The following is a 24,733-nucleotide window of genomic DNA, read 5'->3' on the forward strand; positions in this document are numbered from 1 at the left end:
CTCATGGATGAGGTTCCATAAAAAATGCGAAGGCCGCCTGGGCTCTTTGCCTGCCCGCCAACCTTCAGGTTGGACAGGCAGCTCATTTAACTATTTTAATTAGTTTTTAAACAGATCTTAATAGGCCTTTGACAGTTTGGCGGGCGGGCGGGCAGCCGAGTTGGCTGCGCACCCGCCAAGCTGAAAATCTAAATGACACGTGGTGATGTCAGGATGCCCGCCTTCGGTCACCACGCGTCATTTTACTTGTCGGCAAGTGGGCCCCGCCCCCACTCGCGGACCGGAAAATTCTTCCCATGTGTCCAAAGAAACTGAAGGAAACAAATTTACTGTCTACACCAATCCTATGCTTTTGATCTGCAGTGTAAGCTTCATAAAATAGGTGAAAGCTGCTGCTCCTGCTAGCCAGCTCAGTAAGCCAAATGAGATCTGCAAGCCGATGTCTATATTCCAGATTTTCTTCTCCCTTTCCCAAACATTCATATTGTACAAGTCCCCAAAAAATAAGCTGCATTCTCTGCAGGTGTAAAGATTTCTGTGCACAATTTTATTAAGGCATCTCTCACCAATAGTAAGTTGCTTCAATGAAAGCCTTTTTTTAAGTTGAAAGTTTTTGAAACTGTCATTCAAGATATTGGATAATTCTGCAGATGATTAGCAACATGCACATTTATGCTGGTAAGGGCAGATACAAATTAAATCTCCCTCTATTCCATCCCAAAAATGAGCATTAGTCTAATTTCAAAAGAGTATCTCTATATGATGACATTTCCATTTTTCATTCCATTTATCATTCCAAGACTCGGAGGATGGCAATGTATGTTGTACAGCTATATCCATTAGGAATTTGATTCATGTTCCTAAATCTGGTATCACTCAGCATCTTTACAATTAGCACAGGATAGGCTTTTAATGCCGCAGTCTGGGCTATTATTGAACCGAAGACAGAAGAGATGAGAGGGTGATGAGCAATTGAATCCCACCCTTAAAATGATAAACTGAGGCTTAACTCCAATAAATGAGTCCAGCTCATCAAAGTGCAGATTAGAAGACTGACACACCAGACTCATCGTATCCAGAACTTTCAATGGAAACTAGGGTCAGCTCCACCAAGACCTGACTCAAGTACATCATTTCTGAGATCACAGTGGGCACTAGGGCTCAGCAGAGCAAGGCGTATCAAAACATTCATGTCATCACGTGAATGAGAGGCAGAACTAATTTGTCTTCGCAATTTCTACAGTTTTGCAAGAATAAGATGCTTCTCTCCTGTATACATTGGAATTTCAACATGCTGTGTCATTCAGTGAGAGTAGAAAAGATCTTGGCTGCATCACCCCATGAGATTCCTGCTATAGAATGACTTTGGTGGAATACTAATAGTAGGAAGGTATCCTGCTGTTGTCATGGGGAATGCTAAGTGATGTTGCGAGACTTGTGAGGAAAGAAAAAAAGAGTCAATCAACCCCCAAAAGTCACAGCATCAACGTTTCTTTCGCATCCCAATACCTGGCTTGGAGCTAGACTTCAATTCCATACTTTCATGATCATCTGTAGCATCTAGTATTTTATATCTGCTTTTTCTTCTAGGTCTTCCTTTGCGTCTGAAACAACAATCCATAATATTTAGAAAATTACGTCAACGGAGTTGTATACCAATATTAGATATATTACAGAAGAAATAAATTTGACAGATTGATAATGCACACGCATGAGTGATATTTCTCCCTCACCACTCCAAAGCTTTATATTTCAGACTTAGCTTTAAGTGATGCTTCACCCAACTCCCCCCAACCTCCTATACTTTATCCCAAGAAATTAAGCATTTCAAATAAATAGATTACCAAGCTGGAACAAGTAAATAGGCAAACATTTAAAGGATGATCATTCAGGAATAAAAAAACATACATTTAAAAGCTGTCATTTAAAAAAAAAGTGTTGGAGAGGGTACACTGATAGCCCACTTTTGCACACTTGAACAGTAATTTAACTTGTTTCAGGTCCAAAGTGGACATGTGACAAGACCAGTACAGCTGGAGAGAGGGATCCATAGGCAATTTCAATCCCTGTAGGGGTATTTCTGGTTGAATCACTTCTAGGAGCCACTGGTAGTGTTTGCTCATTGACATTAACCAGTTCTTTTCTATATTTTTGTTCCTTTTATGTCGATGCTGTCCCATTTGGATGCCTGATAGTATAATTAATGGGAAAATGTTTTCTGTTCTCCTCCCTAACAAAATTTAAAATATTTTTTGATTTCAAACTCAAAAAACAGACTATATATATTGTCGTGCCTTTCAAGGAATCCCAAAACATTTCACAACTAATTAAGTACGTTCGATATGTAGTCACTGTATTTTGTAATGTAGGAAATACAGAAGCCAATTTGTGCACTGCAAGCTCCTTAGATGACGTCGGGTGGAACACCTGATGTCATCCCGGACCATTTAAGTTTTCAGGAAGGTGGGCTGGCAGCAAAATCAGCTGCGGGCCCGCCCGCCTGTCAATGGCCAATTAAGGTCATTGACAGGATCAATTATACAATTAAAGGACCTGGAGCCAGGAGCCCCGGCGGGATGAGGTTTCACGTAGGGTTTAAAAAAGTTTAATAAACTTATTATGTAAATTATGAACATGCCCCATCTCATGTGACATTGTCACATGAGGGGGACATGCTAAGGAATTTTTTTTTCTATTTTTAACATTTTTAAAAGTGGAAGTGATCTCCCTGAGGCAGCACTTAGCCTCAGGGAGATGTGTACTCTTTTGTGCGCATGCACGAAAGAGCGCACTCTCACTTTTGGGGAATCCCCCCCAACCCACACAGGAAGCGCATAGCGCTTCCCGCCGGACATCATGCTGGGTGGGCCTTAATTGGCCCGCCCATGTAAATTGGCGGCGGGGCCCACTTCTCCAGCAGGGATCGGCTCCACGCCTGCCGGAGATTGGGTTATGCCCGCCTGCCCGACAGACAGAAAATTTTGCCCTAGGAGTTTAGTAGCACCATCACAAGGAACTATGCACTGGTGCAAATTTTGATGCTCACTCTAGGCAGCAAAAGCAGAAGGATGTTGCACTTCCCAGTGTTCTACTCCAGAAAGCCAGGTGGCAAAGGTTAGAATTGGATCCTAATCTTCATACAGTTTATAAGTTTTTATTTAGAAATACACATTATAAATATACCACCAAACCCAGCAACCACATTTTCAGTCAGATCGCAAATATAGGAGCACAAGTGAATCTCTAGTTAATGCCCACCACCTGAATATAATTAAACATTGAATTAATATACAATCAACACACAGGCTTGGCCTAAATAGCCAAGTGGTTATGGTACTGGGTTTGTAACCCTGAGATCAAGAGTTCAAATCTCACAATGGCAAACTATGAAACAATGTAATTTGCTTGGCCTAAATAGCCAAGTGGTTATGTTACTGGGCTTGTAACCCCAAGATCAAGAGTTCAAATCTCACAATGGCAAACTATGAAACAATGTAACTTCATCTGAAACAGATGGAAAACAGGTTTACTCAAAAGAGTATCAAGAGTTCAAATCTCACAATGGCAAAGTATGAAACAATGTAACTTCATCTGAATAGGAACAGATGAAAAACGTGTTATTTAAAAGATTATCAAGAGTTCAAATCTCACAATGGCAAACTATGAAACAATGTAACTTCATCTGAAACAGATGCAAACGGGTTTGTACTTGAAAGAGTTACATCTTCTTAAGCTTGGCCTAAATAGCCAAGTGGTTATGGTACTGGGCTTGTAACCCCAAGATCAAGAGTTCAAATCTCAGCCATTAACAGGTCCAGGCAGCGGGTGATCGACGGGGGAGTCCCGCCCGATTGTTTGTCCCTCTTCCGCGGCTACGTTCGCTGCCGGATGTCCCTGGAGAAGGAGCACGCGATGTCTGCTGGCACTCTCGAGGCCTTCCGTGCTCGGTGGGCACCGCGGGGACTGGGGTGTTTCGTTGACCCCTTTAATCACATTTTGATTTAAAGTTTGTAAGTTTCCTTTAAACTTTGTTCTTGGTTTTACAGCTGACCTGAATTAGGGGCTGTGCCTGATTTATCCCAATTTTGTTGATTTGGTTTTCATTTAAAAGATTATCAAGAGTGCAAATCTCACAATGGCAAACTATGAAACAATGTAACTTCATCTGAATAGGAACAGATGGAAACGTGTTTGTACTCGAAAGAGTTACAATCAACACACAGCACTGCTCCCTCAACTTGATGAGCACAAAACTTCTCCCCTCTCCCTGAAGAAAAGAAATCACTATTCGTGGGTCTAGAACATCAAGAAAATATGAACTGTTACTTTTGGGTCGATACAAATCCATTCCCCTGTAATCGAATCCAGCCCCCTGCCCTCCCCCAGCCACTCTCGCCCAGTAAACCAGAATACGGGGAGTTTGGTATTTAACTGAATGGTGGAACAGACTTGAGGGGTGAATGGCCCACTCTTGTTCATAAGAGAGATATTATGTCTTGCTATGAACAGCTCACACAAAGGAAGATGAGAGAGATTAATTAGGCCCAGTTAATAAAACAAAGCTCTTTTTTTTTGGAGCATCAAGGGGTGGTTCATCTTGCCCAAAATTAAGAATGCATTTTCATTGATGAGCTTGGAAGGACAATGGAAGTTATGGGAAAGAGGGAAGGTTACTTACTTCAAAAGGAGGCTGTGAAGAAATCTCGAAGAGAAAGCTAGGGAAAAATCCAATTTAGATTTGCAGAGGATTCCTGATCATTACCTTTTACAGAAGCAGAGGACCATCCAAACTAGAATTCCAATGGCGACCAGTATGACAAACGCAGCTATTACAACATAGAGCACACTCCATTCTAAAGGCAAAAGCAAAAAGCCAGGAATACAAATTCTTAGTAGCTTTATAAAGAAGAAAAATTTAGTTGTTAGTGCTAGGTACACCATATAAACAACAGTTGACTAAATCCATTATCATGACTAGAAAGTAGACTTCAAATGAAAATTATTGCTTTGTTTTTCCAAAATAGTGTGTCACTATACAGAGTGTTCTATTTATCAAACCTCATAATTTAACAAGGATATATTAATACACTTTATACATATTTTTTATATTAGAAATAAAAACATGCCTTGTAAATTAAGTGCTGGAAATCTCAGCAGGTCTGGCAGCATCTGTGGAGTTAACGTTTTGAGTCCAATATGACTTCTTTGGAACTGAACGACACAACCACTTCCAAAGAGAAGTCATATTGGACTTGAAATGTTAATTCTGTTTCTCCATAAGACGCTGCCAGACCTGCTGAGATTTTCCAGCACTTTGTTTTTATTTCAGGTCTTCAACATCCGCAATATTTTGCTTTTATTTAAGTTTCTATATTAGGCTAGTTTTGAAGGCAGGTTAACTCTGGGGTACTTAATTGTTCCATATAATGGTGAAATGAATAATTTCTAATGATGTCAGGTAATAAATTATATGTGTTTTGTGTCACTGGCATCAATTAGTTCAACACCTATTCAGATTGATCATAAACCTTATCCTCCCTTTGCCAAAATATTTGAGGCAATTTTGCTCTATGTGAATAAATTTCAGTGGAGGGAGAAGGGCCACAGGAAGACTGCTCACAATTAGGCTAAAAACATACTGTCATTGATATATATGTATGCAGTAAGTGGAAGTGCATCAAGGGGATCTGGCAAGCATTGGGCCCTTGTGAAAAAACCCAATCCCAACCTGTCTTCTATTCACATGGTTGATCAATCACTGCATCCTTCTCCAATTGTCCAGCTTCACTGGGATGTTTTGTTCAGTCTACCTATCCTCAAACAGCCAACTCCAACAACAGCCCCTGTTTTAGTCTCTGCATGGTCACCATCCTGGACCCTCTCCTCATCTTCACCTACATACTGCTCTTCAGTGACATCATCCGCAGCATGGGATCAGATGTCAAATGTGCTGATAACTGTACCCCTTTCACTTGCCCCAACCAGCTGTGTGTGTCTGTCATTAAGTTGTTAATTTCTTCAATCTGAATACTGGAAAGATCAAAGCCACTATTTCTACCCCTCATCATAGACTTTGGCCCAATCCCACAATTCCTATCCCCATTCAACTGCATGCTCAAGATGTGCACACTCTTCATCTTATTCAATACAGAGCTGAGCTTTACACTGCAAATCCTCTCAGCAAATCCACTCTTACAACTTGCCCACCTCTCTTGTCCATCCCTATTTGCTGTAGAAATTCTCATCTATGCTTTCACCACTGAAAGATTTCCATTTGTATGGGTACATTGGTTCTCTACCCCTCAACATAGTAAGTTTAAAAACCTAATTTCCCTGATTCTGTCCACCCCATCACTTAGCCTTCCCCTATTCTCTGACCATTTGTGAATCTCTCTCTTCTAACCACTCCAATATTGGTAGCCAAATCTTTTGCCTTTTTGGCTCTATCCTCTGGAACTCTCTCTGCCTTTAATATTTCACCCTGTTACCTCTTCACCTTGCCTTTGTCAGCCTTATTTTCAACTATGCTTTCAAGCACCTTTTGAACTCTCCCTCCTCAAAGGCTCAGTATTTCCATTTCTGCTTCTTCTGTGATGGACGTCACACAAAGTTTTCTATGTTAAAGCTCTAACACGTTGGCCTCACAAGAAGACATTTGTTCTTCTTTACTGAAGAAAACAGGTTGAACAGGACCTGATAGAGTCCTATAAATGTAGTAAATTATGTCAAAATATAAAACACCACCCTCACATTCTCACATATAGGTAGGTCAAAGTGTTTACCCTTCAGAATTCTTAGCTCTGGAGTTACCTTGCCTATATCACAGATGAGGCTTCATATTCAGATTCAAACTACTAATAATTAAACAGGATTATATATGGATGGAAAGGCAATCTGTTGTCACAATAATGCTGTGGGTCAGGAGCATTAGCATGCAGTGGCATGGAACAGAAAAACAGGCTTGTTTTCTTGATTTGCTCCATTCTCAGTATGAGTTGTGCATGATAGAAGCTGTAGCATGTCATTACAGGAAGAGGAGAAAATACAAGCCAGATCAGAAGATACATCGCCACCTGCCAATGGTAGACCAAAAGGGTTACTGACAGAAGCTGAAATCAGGCCCATTTCCATTCAAGGCAGAGGTTACAAAAAAAAACAAGGAAGTTTGCATTTTGTTAGAGGTTAAATGCACTCGGCAAAATAAAAACTCTGTGAAACAAAAAAAGGGAAAGCTGTGAAGAGCGAAACTGAGGTATCAAAATTTTTTTAAGAAATAAAAAAAAGGATAAAATCATTAATTTAAATACAATGGCAATTTAGACTCCTTAAGAACCTCAGGATAAAACTAAATCAGGATAACTCATGCTACCATTTGATGCAGCTACATTTAAATGTCAGGTCAGTTGAGACCAACCGAGAATGTGTGACACTAATCAGTTATACTGATCTTGCTGGTTTTCAGGTCAGGTGGTTTGGGCAGGGTCAGGCATGGGTGTTGAGGGTAAAATTGATTTGACATTCATGGATCCTATGACCAATATAAAATTTTCAAAAAACTATTTCACCAGTTGTTTTACAAATCTATGCATATAATTTCACAAAGTTGGAGAAAGCAGTGATTGCAACTACAGGTACGGTGTTCAAATCTGGCTATCCAAAAAATGGCGATGTCCGAAAACCAGACTTTTTTTTCAGCTGCCAGTACCCAACTTTCCTGACTCACCGACATCATTGATCTAACTGTCTGCCTGAGAAATTCCTTGGAGCTGCTCCCAATCCACCACCAACACTTCTTTGAAGTGCATGCATAAACTGAGCTTCTGTCACAATTTCGTCAAAGTAACAGTGAGGGATCTGAAACAGCTCCAAAGAATTTTACTGAATTATCTTGCAGAATTCTCTCCATTTCTTTTAAAACTGCCCTTTGCAACCCTTACTTCAAAAACGTGCCCTCAACACTCTACATGCCTGACCTGGCCCAAACCGCCCAAGGCAGTGGTTCAAGGAAGCAGCTCACCACCACCTTCTCAAGGGCAATTAGAGATGAGCAATAAATGCTGGCCTAGCAGCAACACCCACATCCTGTAAATAAATTTTTAAAAACCTGAAAACCAGCAGGATCCAAAATCCAGCACAGGTTAGGTGCGAGGCTGCCAGTTTTGATACACTGTATGTGTAGCTGATTTTAAGCTGCAAAAATGTCTGGCATGTTTCTTTCAAAAATATATTTTTAAAATCTACTTAATATCTACTATTGTAGTGATTGTTAGGCCATCAAATATTTATAATTTAAGTTATAGATATTTTCAAAATGTTTTTTGTCTAGAGAGCATGGAGTTCGTCTTATATGAGATAGCTTATAAAGTATATAAAGTATAGCATTTTTCTGTAGATGGTTTTTTGTATGTATATCATTCCCAAAAGCAATTATACATATTTTGTTCCATCTAGGTTTAGTTAAAATTGGCAATTCGATTCCGTTTAATAATAATTTTTTCCAACTTACCACAGTTGCTTTCTCCATCTCCCAGCAGAATTCGAATGAAGTTCTCCATCCAGAATGGATCACAGAGACAACGCTTATTGAAAGAATCACACCGACCGTGATCTGAGCAATTCAGCTGACAGACTTTAATTAGGAGATAGCAGGATAGAAGTGAAGGGAGGGTAATAAAGCAGAATTGTAACTGTTAGCTGTAAAAACATGCTTTTATACGGCAAGTCATTTCATTTCCAGTTGCAAACAAATTCCCCGAGAACATATAAAGTATTTTCCTCTGTAAGCACATGAGTACCAGTTAATGATTCTTGAGTTTTCATTCCTCAGGTCAAAGTAACCTGTGTTCACTGTGCCAAGCCACTTGTGCTACCATAACAACTTTATCTGATTTAAAAGAGAAATCATTGAGGGTGGGTAGTTCCTATCCAAATATTGCCCTTGAGAGGGTAGTAGTGAGCTGCTTCCTTGAGCCACTGCCTCAGGCAGTTTGGGCCAGGTTCCTATCCAAATCAGTTCAATATTCAATGAGAATATCACCACACAGGATATGAGCTCCTGGATTTAAAATGTATTTGTAATTCTTGGCTGCAAACAAATATGCTGGCAAAGTAGGGAGCCTAATCAACTACGTACTCAGCATTCTCACAACAGGAATAAGTAATAGTCAAATTGCTAAGTGAATTGCTGCATGGCAGCAAAGAATTTTATACAAGGAAGAGAAAAGGTAGAATCAGGTTCTCCCTCCATTGAAGGCAACTCTTAGTGATACACTGACAAATGGAAGAGGAAGAATTCCACTTTTTCTATCAAGCTGAGAAATTATGATGGCCATAATGGACATCAAATAACGTCCATCTACAATGGACAGTTTTGAAAAGACTTATAAGATACCTTGTACAGTCTTAAAATCAAAAAGTTATTTTGTCTCGAGAACATAAAAAAAAACAATTTATGTTGATACACTATAGACTTAGTTCCCTGCAAATATTAAATATAAGCTGTGAGGATAGAAGGTATGCAACAGCATCACCATGAGCATAATCAGTAGATGTACACATCTGGAATGAGCTGACATGAAAAATTAATATTCGAATTGTTCAAAGTACAGATTCTTTCTAAAAGGCAAGGTTCTGTAATATTCCGTGGCTAACATCATTTTCAAACATTAATAGAAGTTGACTGCAAATTTTTGAATATGAGCAGTTTTTTAATTTGTGAAATAAGTTATTCTAGTTGGTTTTGAACAATTTGCCAATTAAAAAAAAATTAAATCACAGATTACCCTTTGGTGATGACAAGGCTAGACTTGCCAAGCTAGTTTTGTTTCTTGATAACTGGCAGGTCAAAATAAATGGATTCTACATTATTCATCAGCAATGCAAGCGTAAGACTGTATATATGCTAAAGTCATCCCACCAAGCATCTGTAAAAGTTATTGGTTATAGCTACCATACCACCATTACAGATAATAGGCATGGCAGGTTTGTGAAATCTCTTAAAAAGAGAATAAGAAAAAAACAATCCAGTTCTGTCAGGATTTCTTTTAAAGAAAGAACTTAGTACAAGTCGAACTGGTCCCGTTATAGGATACTGTAAAAAATAAGGTTGTGGAGGAGCCTTACACTTGCTTCATAGCTGGGATAATTCCATGACCAGTGCAGGTCTAGCACTAGTGTACATGCTAGTGTGCAACATTAACAGAGAGTTAGACATCTGTCATTCTTGCCTTAGTATCCACAATACTTCTAGCCAGCATATGCACAGACCTTTAGGTGGCTGTTTGAGTTAAAATAGGCACTTGAAAATAGCAAATCATTAGGTATGCAATTCCATCTGCTGCATTAAAACAGGCTGTGCCTAATCCCAGTCTTTAATTCCCAGGAACATGTCTGCACGTGCTTGGAGTGCAAATAAACCAAAGTCTAGAAAACCTGTAAAGCGAGAACCAAGTAAAGCGAATATGAATTCTATTTCAAACAAGTGCTATGCTTCACATTTACATTAGTTGCTAGTGCAATGAAGCCATAATGGTGGTTCTAGAGGAATATTCACCAAAAGAATCATCATCAAGAATATTGCCTAATTGGTCACAGTTAGAGCAAAGGGAATAAGATGGTGAAAGGCCAGAGTTGTCATTCTCAATTATCTGAAAGTTTTATTCCATAAGAATACCAAATATACAAGTAGCATTCAGTTATTGGTACTCTTTCTGTTTCAAAGCAAAACACAAGGAGATAGACGACACTGATCAGGAAAAGGAGAAATTTCAGGTGAAGGAGGGTTTTTAAGGAGGCTTTTGAAAACTGGGAGACAATATTTTTTCTTCTTATAACAATGCTATATAGGGAAAATATTTTGACATTGAGGAGCAGGTAACATTGAGGATGGATTTGGTTCTCTACCAATAATAATTCAACTGCCAGTGAATGGGGCTCAGCACATATGTGAAGTATACGTGGGCAAGACTGGGTTTTCAGTGAAAGCAAACACTCCATGTGCATGCCTCTTCCGTTGAGATAAAAACCTGCATGGGAATGGATTTAAGTGGAGGCAGTAGTGTTGAGCCATTTTCACCCCCTTGTCCCAGTTCTTCTTCCAACTAGGGTTGGCTGCTTTGTTATCTCTTCACCCCTAAATTAAAACCCTCGATGTGGAATGGTCAGAAAGCATAACTGCTCCTAGTCTGGCCTCTAACCTTTGACATTCTCAATAAAGTACAGAGGTATATTGAGCAAATATGAATGAGTTCAAAAAGGACCTCTCAATACTTAGTTGAAATAAAATGGGAACAAAGTCAAAGAATAATTTCCTTGAAAAGCATATTCAGCACTCAATAGCTCATTCATTTTTGGCTTTTAAGATCCTTGGGATATGAATTTATTTTCCAACAAAAGTGGCCAGAAAATAAAGATCCATCAGTTTTTAGCTCTTTTTAACAATATTATATTGACTGCTCGTTTAATATATTGTCTGCACACTATGCCTCACCTCAACAAAAACTAAAATTTATATGGCACCTTTAACATATAAAACATCCCAAAGCGCTTCAGAAGATCATTATAAAACAAAATTTGACGCCAAGCCACATAAGGGGACATTAGGTCAGTTGACTGAGGGCTTGGTCAAAGAGGTAGATTTTAAGAAGTGTCTTTAAAGAGGAAAGCGAGGCAGAGAGGCAAAGGGAGGGAATTCCAGAGTTTATGTTCTAGGTGACTGAAGGTGAGGCTACCAATGGTGGAGTGATTAAAAAAAAGAATCAGGGATTCACCAAGAGGCCACAATTGGAGGAGCACAGATACTACGGAAAGTTGTGGAGCTAGAGATTACAGAGATAGGAAGGGGCGAGGCCACGCAGGGATTTAAAAACAAGGATCAGAATTTTAAAATCAAGACGTGGCTTGATCGGGAAACAATGTAGGTCAGTAAGCATGGGCGTGAGAAGTTTAAAGTATACCAAACTCGATATAATTAAAACAATCTTACTGGGACAAATCTGTACAAAAATAGTTTAATAATTAATTCTCACTCACTGACTGTACCAACTTGAAGAGCCCGGAAAACTAGGAAGTCTGATTTCTGTTTTCGAAATTTATTCTTCAGTATCCGAGCGACATCCTGTCCTTTCAATACCTGATGTGCTTGTGTATTCCTTACACAAAAGATAATCTGTGTGCTGTGAAAGTAAATGAGAGGAATTACAATTGAAGATATTGTGTGACTCATAATGAACAGCTGCACACTGGCCATGTTTTACATAACTTGCCCACATTATCTTTATGGCATAAAGAAATAATTTGACTTTAAAACACTTCCTTGCAAGCCAAAAAATGTTTGAAAAAAGCTACCATAATTAAAAAGCTTGTTCTAGGATATGCTCTAATTGTGGACCTCAAATGGCGAATGTAAAGTTAAGTAAAAACTATGAACTTTATACATTTTAATTGTTGACAACTAAATTATACATCAAGTGCGATTAAGGCTGAGCTGAAGAACTACTAGCAACATTATAGAGTTTTCTTTGGGCTCAAGAACACCCAGTGTTGCTACTTAATGCAAAATGGACAACTATCTCAGCACAGTCACCTGCAGTAATGCTTTCCCATTCCTACACAAAAAGCTCCTCACCTCTGTTCAGTGTATGGCTGAATTTTCTGTACAGTAATATCCGAATCAAGGACCCGAAGCAAAACAGCTATTTGCCGAAGTAACATGCCCTTTTGCCTCTCGGTTAACTGACTGACACTGACATCCAAGATAATTTCTACAAGATCATTCTTTCTGGGATCTGAAAACAGAAAAAAAAAATCCTTAAGTCCTTGATTTGTATTATGACTCAGTTTGCCCAACCTCAACCCTTCAAACAATGTTCAATGTAGCACAATTTTAAATTAATTTAACTTGAACTGGGGCACTGTGACATTTCAGAAATTGTGCAACCAAAGTTTATAATATGTGTGGCCTTGGCAGGACTCTGATTAACATATGATACGTGATAATGAAACAGATGTAAAGAAGCATTGGGCAGAATTTTCTGCCTGTCAGGTGGGGGGGGCCTGACCCCAATCTCCGGTGGGTGGGGAGCCAAGCCCCACCAGCGAAGCGGCCGCACTGCCATTTTACGTGGGTGGGCCAATTAAGGCCTGCCCAGTGTGACATCCGGTGGGAAGCACTATGCGTTTCCTGTGCTGGCGTGGTTGGGGGGGGGGGGTGGGGGGGGGGGTTGGGGGGGTGGGCATGTATTCCTTAATAGCGAGAGTGCCCTTTGGCCATTGATAGGTCCGCGGCCCATACGGGCCACCTTCCTGAAAATTTAAATGAGGCGGGGTGACGTCGTGGGTTCTGCCCAACGTCATCCCACGTCATTTTACGCGTCGGTGAGCGGGCCCTGCCTCCTGCTCACCAACGGCAAAATTCTGCCCATTGAGTTTAAGGGTGAATTGAGACATCCACAGTTCTTGCTAATAAAAAAAGCAACTCAACCAGCATGAGTTCCAATCTTCTATGGACGATTGTGCACCTCGCTTCTCAGTAGAAAGTAAATAATTTAGTTTACTTCAGGCTACTGAATTATTTCACATTCCATTTTAAAACTAAAAGTCAAAATTTCAGTGTATGGAGACCAAGTTATTAATCAGCTCTCTGGATTAACACATATTCTTATAGATTCAAAATCACAGAAAAATAATATGCCAGAAAAGCACAAACAGACATGGCACAACGACTGGGTGCAGAGTAAAGCAGTGCACAAAAAAAGACAAATGATTCAGAGACATAGCTGGTCAGACATGGGCACACAAACATAAGGTACAATTTTTCTAACATGAAAGTGACTTTGGTACCGTAAATTGTCCCTAGATGTAGCAGCAAAGTAAAAAATATATAATCAACTGCCTCAGCACATTTTCTTGATTTCTAGGCTCCCAGCTTTTCTTTACAATTCACGAGAATTATGGTCACAATAATTTAATTTATATGGAAGGAGACATCTCTGAGAACAAAAACTCAAGAACCCTCCAGCAAAATAAATCTGAAGCATATCCAATTTTCTAGCTTGTCAATTTCATCATAGTTTGGTGTAAAATGGGTCCACTGTGATTGCTGTGCATGCTTTTGCTTTCTATCATTGTAAGTTGGCTTAGTTGATTTCACACTCACCTCCATCAGGTAGTGCTGGGTTTGAGCAGTACACAGATTTGAAAACATAATCTTGCTGACACTCAATTTAGTGCTCAGGCTTCCACATTGTTGGAAGTGCCTTCCTTGAATGATATGTTAAACCAGTGTTCTGCCTGCCTACTTTGGTGGTACAACTAAATCTTAAAGGTCCCAGGATGCTCCTTGAAGACCAGCAGGGAATTCTCCTCCTGCAAAGACTACATTCCTCCCTCAACCAAGCCCAGATGTTATGAAGGCATGCTTAATTTAAAAAAAAAAAAGAGCCTCACAAATTTACTGGCTGGAAATGACAAACTGAATTTTTAAAAAGAATATAGCCAGATTCCAATGACTTGAAATCACAGTCAAATATGGCTGCACATTTGCATCACTGTATTTTCTACATTCTAAAGCCATTGAAATGGAGGCAACCTGTCCACAAAACCATAACAGGAACAGTTGACTTGAAGGAGTATGAATGGGAGGCGTTGGTTATGCCTTTAGCAAAACATCCAGACAATCACCTGCACCTGGGTACTCAACTGGGTGGAGACAAACCATTAGATGTAATCACTTTGACAATGGGACCCTGGCTATGAAAGGAATTTTCACAGATGTAATCTAATCATGTAAGCTAGGTAAGTGGAATCCACTAGCTATGACCATATTTCAATCACTGGGCAGTTGGAGAGAGCGGCTCATGTGTCAAGCCAGCTAAACCTTTGTGTGTTTAAGCACCTGTTTTCTCTGCAGACCAGCATACACAAATGAGATGCTGAAAAAGCAAGATCACTGTGTGGGTCTCTCTCCCTCTCCACCCAATTTGACTAAATGCCGTAGCCCATTGGAGGGCTGAAGGCCATTTTCTACTCACCAGGTCTGACTTCCAATGTTGCCCTGTCAATATGACTTTCTCCTTTTGCATCAGTTACTTTTAGGCAAAACGTATATAGTCCTTCAACCAAATTAGACAGGAAAAGCACAGGCTGGTGATCAGAGTTATTCAGCACATCCTGTTACAGATTGGTGGAAAATACATAAGAAATTTCAGAAAAATTGAACTTTTAAGAGTAAATTTTGGAATAATATCATGTGTACGATCCACTTTCAAATATGGTGCATCAAACATCATATCATAGTTAGAGCATAATTTATGTAAAAAAATGAATAATCCATTATAAGGAAAAATTGAACATTTCACAGTATTTTTCTGGATGGGGTTCAGAAATATTGCCCCTTTACGCATCATTAGGAGGAAGTAAGCAAATGAGAAACTACTTGAACACTTTCTTGCTTTGCAATGTTGGATCTCAGAACAATTACCAGAACATTACATTCCTGCATTGGCAGAGTTTAACATACTTATCGCCTCAGACTTGTTGGACTGAATCTACACTGTTCAATTGCTATGAGAGTATTTACAACCGGTAATTATCCAAATTGTTCGTGTTTGGTCAAAGCAATGGTGAAGAGCACATTCAATGAGTAGAATATGACATTAAAAAACAAGATTTTTTTTTTAATGTGTGTGATTCCAAATATAAATACAATGCTCTAATTGAAGACTTTGCATTACAATTGTATTTCCACATGAATCTTCAAAATTTACCTACTCTTGTGATATCTTGGCCTCAGTATAAATCCTGCCCACCACACCCAATGACAAACTGGAGAGGTGGGACACTTCATTATCATATGCAAATCAGGCTCCCACCATGTATTTGGAACCCCCTTTAAATGTACCCCCTCCCCTCCAAAGTCAAATTGCACCCAATTAGGGACTGATCTTGGCTTAAGCTTTGTGTTGCTAGTTTTCCTGCTCAGCAACCAACCAGCCTGTCAATTTAGCCTGTGTAAAACAGGAAGAAAATGATAAAGTCCTGTCACTGATATTGGCAGGGCACTGATATTGTCCCGCACCACACCTCTCACTACCCTCACACTCTTCCACCCAATGGTATTTACCATGGGCAGAATTTTCTGGCTGGTGGGGGCACAGAGCGGGCAGCGATCAGGTCCACGCCGCCATTTGACGCCAACTGCAATGACCACCGAGTCCAATGGCGACCCAGCTGCCTGTTTAAAAAAGTTGCTGCAGCCTTTCAAAGGCTGTGAATCATGGCCAGTGGAAGGGCTTCCCCAGAGCGCTGCTGGTGAGCAGGCCAGGCAGGAGGGTAGGGCAGGGAGACACTGTGCCCCTTGTTTTTCGGATGATTGCCTCACTCCCCTCCCCGAGGAGATGGCAGCACGGCGGGAGGTCCTTGTACCCCAGGATGGGAGGAGGAGGCCCCCCCACATGACCAAGTGTGCCTGGGAGGAGGTGGTGAGCTCCCGCAATGTGGTGCAGGGCACCTGGATCAAGCATTGCAAGTGTTTCAACGACCTGTTGTGCTCAGGAAGGGTAAGTACCATGATAAAAACAAAAAACTGTGGATGCTGGAAATCCAAAACAAAAACAGAATTGAGACAGAGAAGTCAAGGAAGGGAAGGGACATGTCAGAGATGGAACATGTGAAAATGATGGAGGGGTGGAGGATTCAAAGGATCATCCTCCGCCATTTCCGCCAACTCCAGCATGATGCCACCACCAAACACATCTTCCCTTCAACCCCCATGGCGGCATCTCCACCCCCCCCCACCAACTCGGCCACCACCACCTTAAACCAGCTTATATTTCACCCCTCTCCTTACATTCACTCAGTTCTGTGGAAGGGTCATGAGGACTTGAAACGTCAACTCTTTTCTTCTCCGCCGATGCTGCCAGAACTGCTGAGTTTTTCCAGGTAATTCTGTTTTTGTTTAGGGTAAGTACCATGTTAGCATTGGTCACTTAAACCAGCAGATAGGCTTTCCCCCCCACCCCACCAAGTCTGGGTGTAGTGACTGCATTGAATCATCGATGGAATGTGTTCTTTGCTGGGTGGGCCAGCAGATATTGCCCATGCCGAGGTCACCCTGAGAGGGTGGTGATGAGATGGGTTCTGCCCCCGCAGCTTGTGGTACACTGAGACCCATATTACTGTTTTGGGGACAACCTGGAGGAGCTGTACCTAGGCGCAGTGCTGGAACTCCAGGACATGTCAAAGTCATGGTGAAGACATGCTGGGAGGGGAGCTTCAAGGTGGCATGGCACCGATCGATCTGCTCTTCTCTGCGCTTCACATGCTTGTGCCTCCTTGCTATGGAAGGTTAGACTGTGAGATACCTAATGTGATGTAGGCAGCATTTGGCCAAGGAGGTGTTGGGGGAGGGGGGAGGGGTGGGGGAAGGAAGCCTAGGGTCTTTGTGTGAGTGCTCAGCAGCAGTGGGGTGAGGAGGCACAGGAGCCCTGCAATGTCCCACTTTGGTTGGGGTGGGCTGACCATGAAGAGAGTCCAGGTACAAGTAGCATTAATCAATGCTCTTCTCTCCTTTTAAGGAGAAGAATGCACATAATGCCGCTGAGAGGGGAGGACTGGCAGCGGCCTGGCACAGTTGGCGATTCTCAGCCTCTTCGAGCAGGAGGCCCTAGATTTGGAGAGGCACCATGCGCCTAGGTCCACCGGTGTTGATGAGACTGGGGTGCCACGGGCAGGTATGTATGCCCAGCAGTGAGATCACCATTGTTCTCCCAACAGCCCATGGCAGTGCTAAGTGTTCAGTGATTGAAGGTCGCAAAATAGCTTAACCATTGCTTATGGAAGGATGAGCGCGTGATGATCCGGGGGATAGGGATGCACATTGACATTGTCTCCACATTAACTGGTCCAATGTCCTTGTTCTTCCTTTCAGCATCAGTGGAGCAGGGCCGGGAGGAGGAGCCGAGGACCCCTCTCACACCTGAGGGCCCTGAAGCCTCACCAATGTCACAGCATCTCTGCCAGGCAGGCACTAGTGCAGATACTGGCACCTCGGTGGGAATTAGAACATTGGCTAGTGTCCTGGGACACAGCGGTGAGGGCACTTCACAGTCGCTGGAGGAGCTGGAAGAGACAGAGTGCCCATGGTGCCAGCAGTCGGAGGACTGCTGGGGACCAGGCACGTGCTCAGTCGGTGCCTGATGATGTGCCTCTGGAGTCGTCCACAATGCAGCAAGCATAGGAAATGCTGCCAGGTGTGTGGGAGCACCTGGTGCAGATATATGAGGCTATGCTTGGCTTGGTGTCCGTGGTGTAGGAGTCTACGCAGACTATCGCCAAAGCAATGAGCCTCATGGCCGAGCGCCATGCATCCTCCAAGGAGAGGGTGGCGACTCTCGTGGAGGGGCTCCTGCAGGAGACCCATCAGGGCTTCCTGGGGATGCACTCGGAGCAGCAAGGCCTCACATCGGCATTGATCTCAGCTGGTCACTGTGAATGTGGGGAGATGGACTGGGCACCAAGTTTCCCAACTTGGTGCCCATCCATCCACGGTTAGCAGGGAGGTCCGAAATGACCTCAAGTAGGCGCAGCAGCTGCCTGTCATCTCTGTGAGCCCCTCTCAGGGCGCTCCGGATGAGGGCGGCAGCTCCTGCGCCCCCCTGCCAGTGACCGTTGCATCCGGAGAGGCTGCAACGACTGGGGAGATGCCAGCTGCAGAACTGGCAGCTTCCTCCCAGGTGGGGCCAGTACAGGCTCCATGGGCCAGAGGGTGACCACCAAGGTCAGAGGCCAACAGGACAGCATAGTCACAAGGCTGTCTCAGATGCCACTCCCAGCGAGAGGTCAGCACCAAGCTGTAACACCCAAAAACGTAAACATAAGGCACCTTAGGCACACCACGGGTTTATCACTGGTGCTTTTATGTTGGCCTGCAATGAAGTCTTCATGAGTTAGTGTGATTTTTCATACCTTTGTCATTTTGTTTCATTAAGTTTCTTTGGTTGTTATATCAAATTCAGACATGCCACCATGGCTGAGGGTGCCACTTTTCTTCTGCAGATGGATGTTTTCCATAAATATGAGTGTTTTGTAGGACATACAGCTTTATTAACAAGGACCTTAGTTAATGTCCCTAACCAGGCAAATTTTGCACTTAGGTATCAAGTACGGGGCCTACAGCCCAGGCTTGTCCTGGAGGTCCATATTTGGTGTGCTAGCTGAAGGTTCGTTGGATTAAAGCCTCCCGGGTGTCCCTGCCTCCCTGGAGTATGCCCGGGTCAGCATCTACCCTCTCAGCATTTCCCTGTGCACGCTCATCCTCGGACTCACTGCTGGACTCATCGTGTGCAGCCGCAGCCACTGTGTCAACGTCTTCATCGTCCACAGCGTCCCCCCTTTCCTGTACGCGAGCACAGTATGCAACCACTATCAGCGACACACGATCTGGGGGATACTGGAGTGTACTCCCTGAGTGGTCCAGGCATTGGAAGCGCATCTTGAGGAGGCCAATGGCTCTCCCCATAACAGCCCTTGTGGAGACGTGGGTCCTATTGTACCACTGCTCAGCTTCTGTTCTTGGATAGCGGAGAGGCATCATGAGCCACCTTCTGAGGAGGTAGCCCTTGTCACCCAGCAGCCATCCATCCAGCCGGGCTGCAGCACTGAAGAGCCTCGGCACCTGGGAGTGTCTGAGTATGTAGGCGTCGTGGGAGCTGCCTAGGTACCTTGCACAAACTTGCAGAATCTTCATCCTGTGATCACACACTATCTGCACGTTCATGGAGTGGAAGCCCTTCATGTTGACGAAGGCACCGGGCTCACCTGCCGGCGCCTTGATGGCAACATGTGTACAGTCTATTGCACCCTGGACACAGGGGAAGCCAGCAATGGCCGCGAAGCCTCTGGCTCGCTGTGTCTGACTTGCCTGGTCCCAAAGGTAGTGGATGAAGGTCAATGCCCGTCTGAACAGAGGGTCTGTAACCTGCTTGACACAAATGCGGACAGATGATTGGGAGACACCGCAAAGATCACCCACCAACCCCTGGAAGGAGCCAGAGGCATAGAGTTGAGGCAGCTGTGACCTTTAATGACCCTGACAAGGGGTGTCCACCCACATAGTTCGCGGAGATCTTAGGCGCAATCATCTGACAGATAGAGTTGACCGTCTGCCTCGAGAGATGGAGCCTCCTTCGGCACTGCACCTCAGACATAGTGAGGTAGCTGCTTTGCCGCCTGCATACCCTGGAAACAGGATAGTGGCGTCTTCTGAGGCCCCTTCCTCCTTGGACTAACTCTTGGGCCTGTACCCCTTGTGCCTGCGCCTCTCCTCCCAAAGGTGGCTCCCTCGGAGGCTGAATGTGCACTCCTGGCCACCTGCCCCTTCTAGCCCTCCCTTCCTCCTCAGAGGAGGTGCCTCCAGTGGAGAGTTCAGCTCCCATTCCCAGGCTAAGGGAAGGCTTCCTGAAACCTGCAGGCCCAAAAAAGATTCCTCATTGCAGAGTGCTGACCTGAAGGTTTTGAGTCCAGGCCAAGCAGCTGGTATGCATTTTGAAGTGCTGCAGGTCACACAGGCAAGTATCAGTAACTTTGAAAGAACAATATTTGACAGAGCACACTTGCGACCCCACTGAGCCCTCTTATCCCGCCCGTGGATGAGGTTTATACAAATGTGTTATACCCGCCTGCTCGTTGCACCCATGCGCTGACCCGAAGATTGCACGGGTGCCGATAAATCGCTGTTGATTGGCGCCTCAAGGGATTGTTAAAGGCGGGCATGCATCGGAGATCAATGCGCGCCTGCCCAATGAAATATTGCGATGGTGCACAGTGATGTCGGGATGCTCGCCCAACGTTACCACGCATCATTTTACGCGTATGTGTGCAGGGCCCGCCCCTGCATGCCAACAGGAAAATTCTGCCCCATCTTCACTCCAACGTACTTAAATAATTGGGCACTTATGTATCTTTGCAACTTATTAAACAATGCCTACAATAGAATCGGTGCAATATTTTTGATAGCTCATTTAATTTGAGAACTGAACTGCTTACTCCAGCTGCTGGACTGCTCTCATCTCTCATCCACAGGTAGCTGACAATTCCCTTATCATCAGATGATTTTGATCCATCAAGCATAGCTGTGTTACTGGGGAGGGTGATCACTACATTCCTTGCTATCTTAGCAATTGGAGCCTTGTTGACTTCTGTAAAACAGAAATAAATTTGTTATCTATGTCATAAATCTTAAAAAATATTAAAATTCAAAATGTAATTCACATCTCAGGTTAGACTGTAATGTTGCAATTAAAAGCACAATCAGAAAATCATTCATTCTTCTAACTGTTATGATCTCAGCTGATGTTATTACTGGACAAGTCAGGTCCCAGCGTGCAACCTGACTTGATAAATCCTCATTTTTTTGTTTATAAACCTGGAGGGTAGTTTCTCTTGGAAGTTTTCAACAAGGATCCGCCTCCAGGGTTTCGATCTCTCCCTCTGATGTTCCTCTCCCCTGGATCATCATGTGCATCCAAGCTTTGCCTTCCATGTGCCCTCTGAGACTCAGCTGTGCCAACAGAACATCACTGCTTCATAGACCTGTAGAAAGGAATCACCAATCCTTGGCTGTCACCTCGGATCTTCTGGCTTCTCACAAGTCCACTTTGCCTTAATTCTGCTCCCCACAGCTTTCTGTCTTTAATCTGGAACATTTTCCTCTGCTCCTCACTTTAAATTCACTGAACAGGACCAGTTTCCGATTCCTATTCTTATTTCTTGACTTAACGATCTTTCTGGGGCTTTCAACTGTCCCTGTCTCTGGTTTCTGGGACTATCCTCTTCTGGGAAACCTGCTCTCTGCAGCTGCCACACTCATGTCCAGCTTCTTCTATGCCTCTCTCTGTAATGGCATTTTTTCTTCTGAGTCATCTGACCCCCTTTTTGCACTGTTTCACTTTTGGGGTCTTTTTTCCCTTCTGTGCAGGCACAGGGTTAGCTTTAAATTTTAAAAAAAGAGCAAACTGTGCATGTGCGCAGGGGTGTTTACCGGCTTAACACAGAGAAACCTGACCAGCATGTGAGGCCATTCACCGACTGGTGCATGCGCAGAACACAAAAATCATAAAGAATGGAACAACGTGCGCACGTGCGGCCATTCCGGGGCCTACGCATGCGCAGAAACCACTGAGGCCCATCAGGGACTGTAGTTCCCAACTCCAAAGGCCCGATCTTCACCTTTAAAAAGGCACTTTTTTTTTCATTGCCGGGGTCCGTAACGTAACCTAATTAGTAACATTACTAGTTTCTTCAATGTTCTGGTTTAAGTAATAATTTCAATAGCGTAACTGCTGACATAAACTGTTTTTAAATAATAAAATTATTCTATCAGAGCTGTGCAAGGTAAGCCCCTGTGCTTATTCAATATCAACAAAATGTGGCAAAGAGTTTTACTCAAAGTGGTGCATTTAGTGACCAACAAAGTTATCTCAGCCGAATTTGCTTCCAATTTCCACCCCCCTCTCACCTTTGCATGGTCCATCTCCGACACTTCCCTTTCCTTCCTTGACCTGTCTGTCTCCATTTCTGATGATAGACTGTCTACCAATATCCAAGCCCAACGACTCCCACAGCTACCTAGACTACAGCTTCTCACACCCTGCTTCCTGTAACAGCTCCATTCCACTCTCCCAGATCCTCCGTCACATCTGTTCCAATGATGCTACCTTTCAAAATGGTGCTTCTGACATCTTCCTCTTTCCTTAACCAAGGGTCTCCCTGCCACCCACTGTGATTGACAGAAACCTCATCCATGTCTGATCCATCTCCTGCACTTATGCCGTCACCCCTTCCTCTCCCTCCCAGAACCATGATAGGGTCCCCCTTGTCTTCACTTTTCACCCCACGAGCCTCCGCATTCAAAGGATCATCCTCTGCCATTTCTATCAACTGATGCCACCACCAAACACATCTTCCCCTCACCCACCTTGTCAGCATTCCCTAGGGACTGTTCCCTCCGTGATACCCTGGTCCATCCTCCATCAGCCCCAATTCTTCATCCCGTTCCCACAGCACCTTCTCATGCAACCATAGAAGGTGCAACACCTGCCTCTTTACCTCCTCCCTCTTCACTGTCCAAGGCCCCAAATGCTCCTTTCAGGTGAAGCAGCAATTCACTTGTACCCCATTCAATTTGGTCTACTGTATTTGCTGCTCCTAATGCGGTCTCCTCTATATTGGGGAGACCAAACACAGACTGGGTGACCACTTTGCAGAACACCTTTGCCCAGTCTGCAAGCATGACCTGGACCTTCCTGTCACTTGCCATTTCAATTCTCATGCTCACATGTCCATCCTTGACCGGCTGCAAAGTTCCAGTGAAGCCCAATGCAAACTAGAGGAACAACACCTCATCTTCTGATTAGGCACTTTACAGCCTTCTGGACTAACACTGAGTTCAACAACTTTGGACCATGAACTCTCTCCACCATTTTTACCCCTTTTTTAATCCAACATTTAATTTTAATTTTATTTGTTTATATTCATTTTTAATTTTTAAAACATTTTATTAAATTTATTTTAATTATATTTTTTATCCTTTCCCCCAACACCCCCCCCCCCACCCCCACAGGGCCATGTGTCACTTGTTTCTATGTTATGCTTTCACAGAGTGCTGACCCTTGTTCTGCTATGAACACATTCTGTTATCTTACCTTTATGCCACTATCAGCACCTTCTTTAACATTACAATTAACATTCCTTTTGTCTTGAATCCATGACATGTTTGTCAATCTCTCCTGAGCTCCCATCTATCCCTGATCTTCTGTTTTGCTCCACCCACTCCAACCCCTCAAACAGCATAATATCCATCACATTCCTAATTCACTTTGGCTCTGAAGAAGAGTAACACGGACTCAAAACATTGACTCCGTTTCTCTCTCTTTCTCTCCACAGACACTGCCAGGCTTGCAGTATTTTCTGTTTTCGTTTCAGATTTCCAGCATCCACACTATTTTGCTTTCATCACGGTCAATCCACATTTCAGTAAGAACGAGTTAAGCACACTCTAAAGTCTTCATCTACATTATAATTTCTTTGTAATTAATGTCTAGTCAGAGAGTAAGTTGCGAGTTAGCTGTTAAGAGTTGTGGACTACTGTGGGCTCCTGGAGCGCCTGACAGCCAATTTTTCCTGAATTGGTTACTTTTTTTTTGCTTTCTTTCTGGACATTGTATGTTAAAGGGTTCAATTTGCAGTTATCTGGATGGACATTCGATTTTTTCTCACTATGTTTGTATAATTATTTTTTAAAATTTTGAAAAATACAGTATCCTATTAGAAGGACAGATGTTTGAGGGGCCGATAGAGAAGACAGGGAAGACTTGTTTATCCTAGCGGAGAGGTCAATTACCCGAGGGCACAGATTTAAGGTGATTGGCAGAGGGATTAGAGAGAACATGAAGAAAAAAATCTTTTTCACCCAGAGGGTGATGGGTCTCTGGATTCACTGCCCAGACTGGAGGCTGAGGCAGAAACCCTCAACTTTCACGCAGGGCCATGGGAAGCAGGGGAATTGCCTGCTGGAAGAAGTTGAAACTTCCTGAGCAATTCCCACTGAGGTCGGAACTTCCACAGGGCCCCAACATGCATCTTCAGTCATAAGTCTGGTCTCACAACGATCTGGAGGCCAAAATATTTGACCCATTATTAACAGAAATATCAAGCCATGTGCTACTTTAAAATGTGA

At 43.1% G+C, this 24,733-nt stretch overlaps 2 protein-coding genes across 5 annotated transcripts in view; one reads left to right on the forward strand and one right to left on the reverse strand.

The window, feature by feature from the left end:
* The window catches only part of ncdn (neurochondrin), a 161,349-nt gene that overhangs the window by 43,056 nt on the left and 93,560 nt on the right, over positions 1 to 24,733 (forward strand). The window lies entirely within an intron of this gene.
* The window catches only part of LOC121291076 (dyslexia-associated protein KIAA0319-like protein), a 112,810-nt gene that overhangs the window by 9,121 nt on the left and 78,956 nt on the right, over positions 1 to 24,733 (reverse strand). For 3 of the 4 annotated variants that reach the window (XM_041212109.1, XM_041212108.1, XM_041212110.1), the window contains 7 exons: positions 21,043 to 21,194; positions 15,030 to 15,168; positions 12,626 to 12,785; positions 12,031 to 12,173; positions 8,507 to 8,629; positions 4,763 to 4,853; positions 1,510 to 1,604 (listed from right to left, as the gene is read on the reverse strand). In XM_041212109.1, coding sequence (XP_041068043.1) covers positions 1,510 to 1,604; positions 4,763 to 4,853; positions 8,507 to 8,629; positions 12,031 to 12,173; positions 12,626 to 12,785; positions 15,030 to 15,168; positions 21,043 to 21,194 — 903 coding nt within the window. The remainder of the gene's footprint in view (positions 1 to 1,509; positions 1,605 to 4,762; positions 4,854 to 8,506; positions 8,630 to 12,030; positions 12,174 to 12,625; positions 12,786 to 15,029; positions 15,169 to 21,042; positions 21,195 to 24,733) is intronic. The other variant, XR_005945954.1, reaches the window with a different exon arrangement.

This window comes from Carcharodon carcharias, chromosome 19 (assembly GCF_017639515.1).
Source record: "Carcharodon carcharias isolate sCarCar2 chromosome 19, sCarCar2.pri, whole genome shotgun sequence".
In the NCBI taxonomy this organism is placed as follows: Eukaryota; Metazoa; Chordata; class Chondrichthyes; order Lamniformes; family Lamnidae; genus Carcharodon; species Carcharodon carcharias.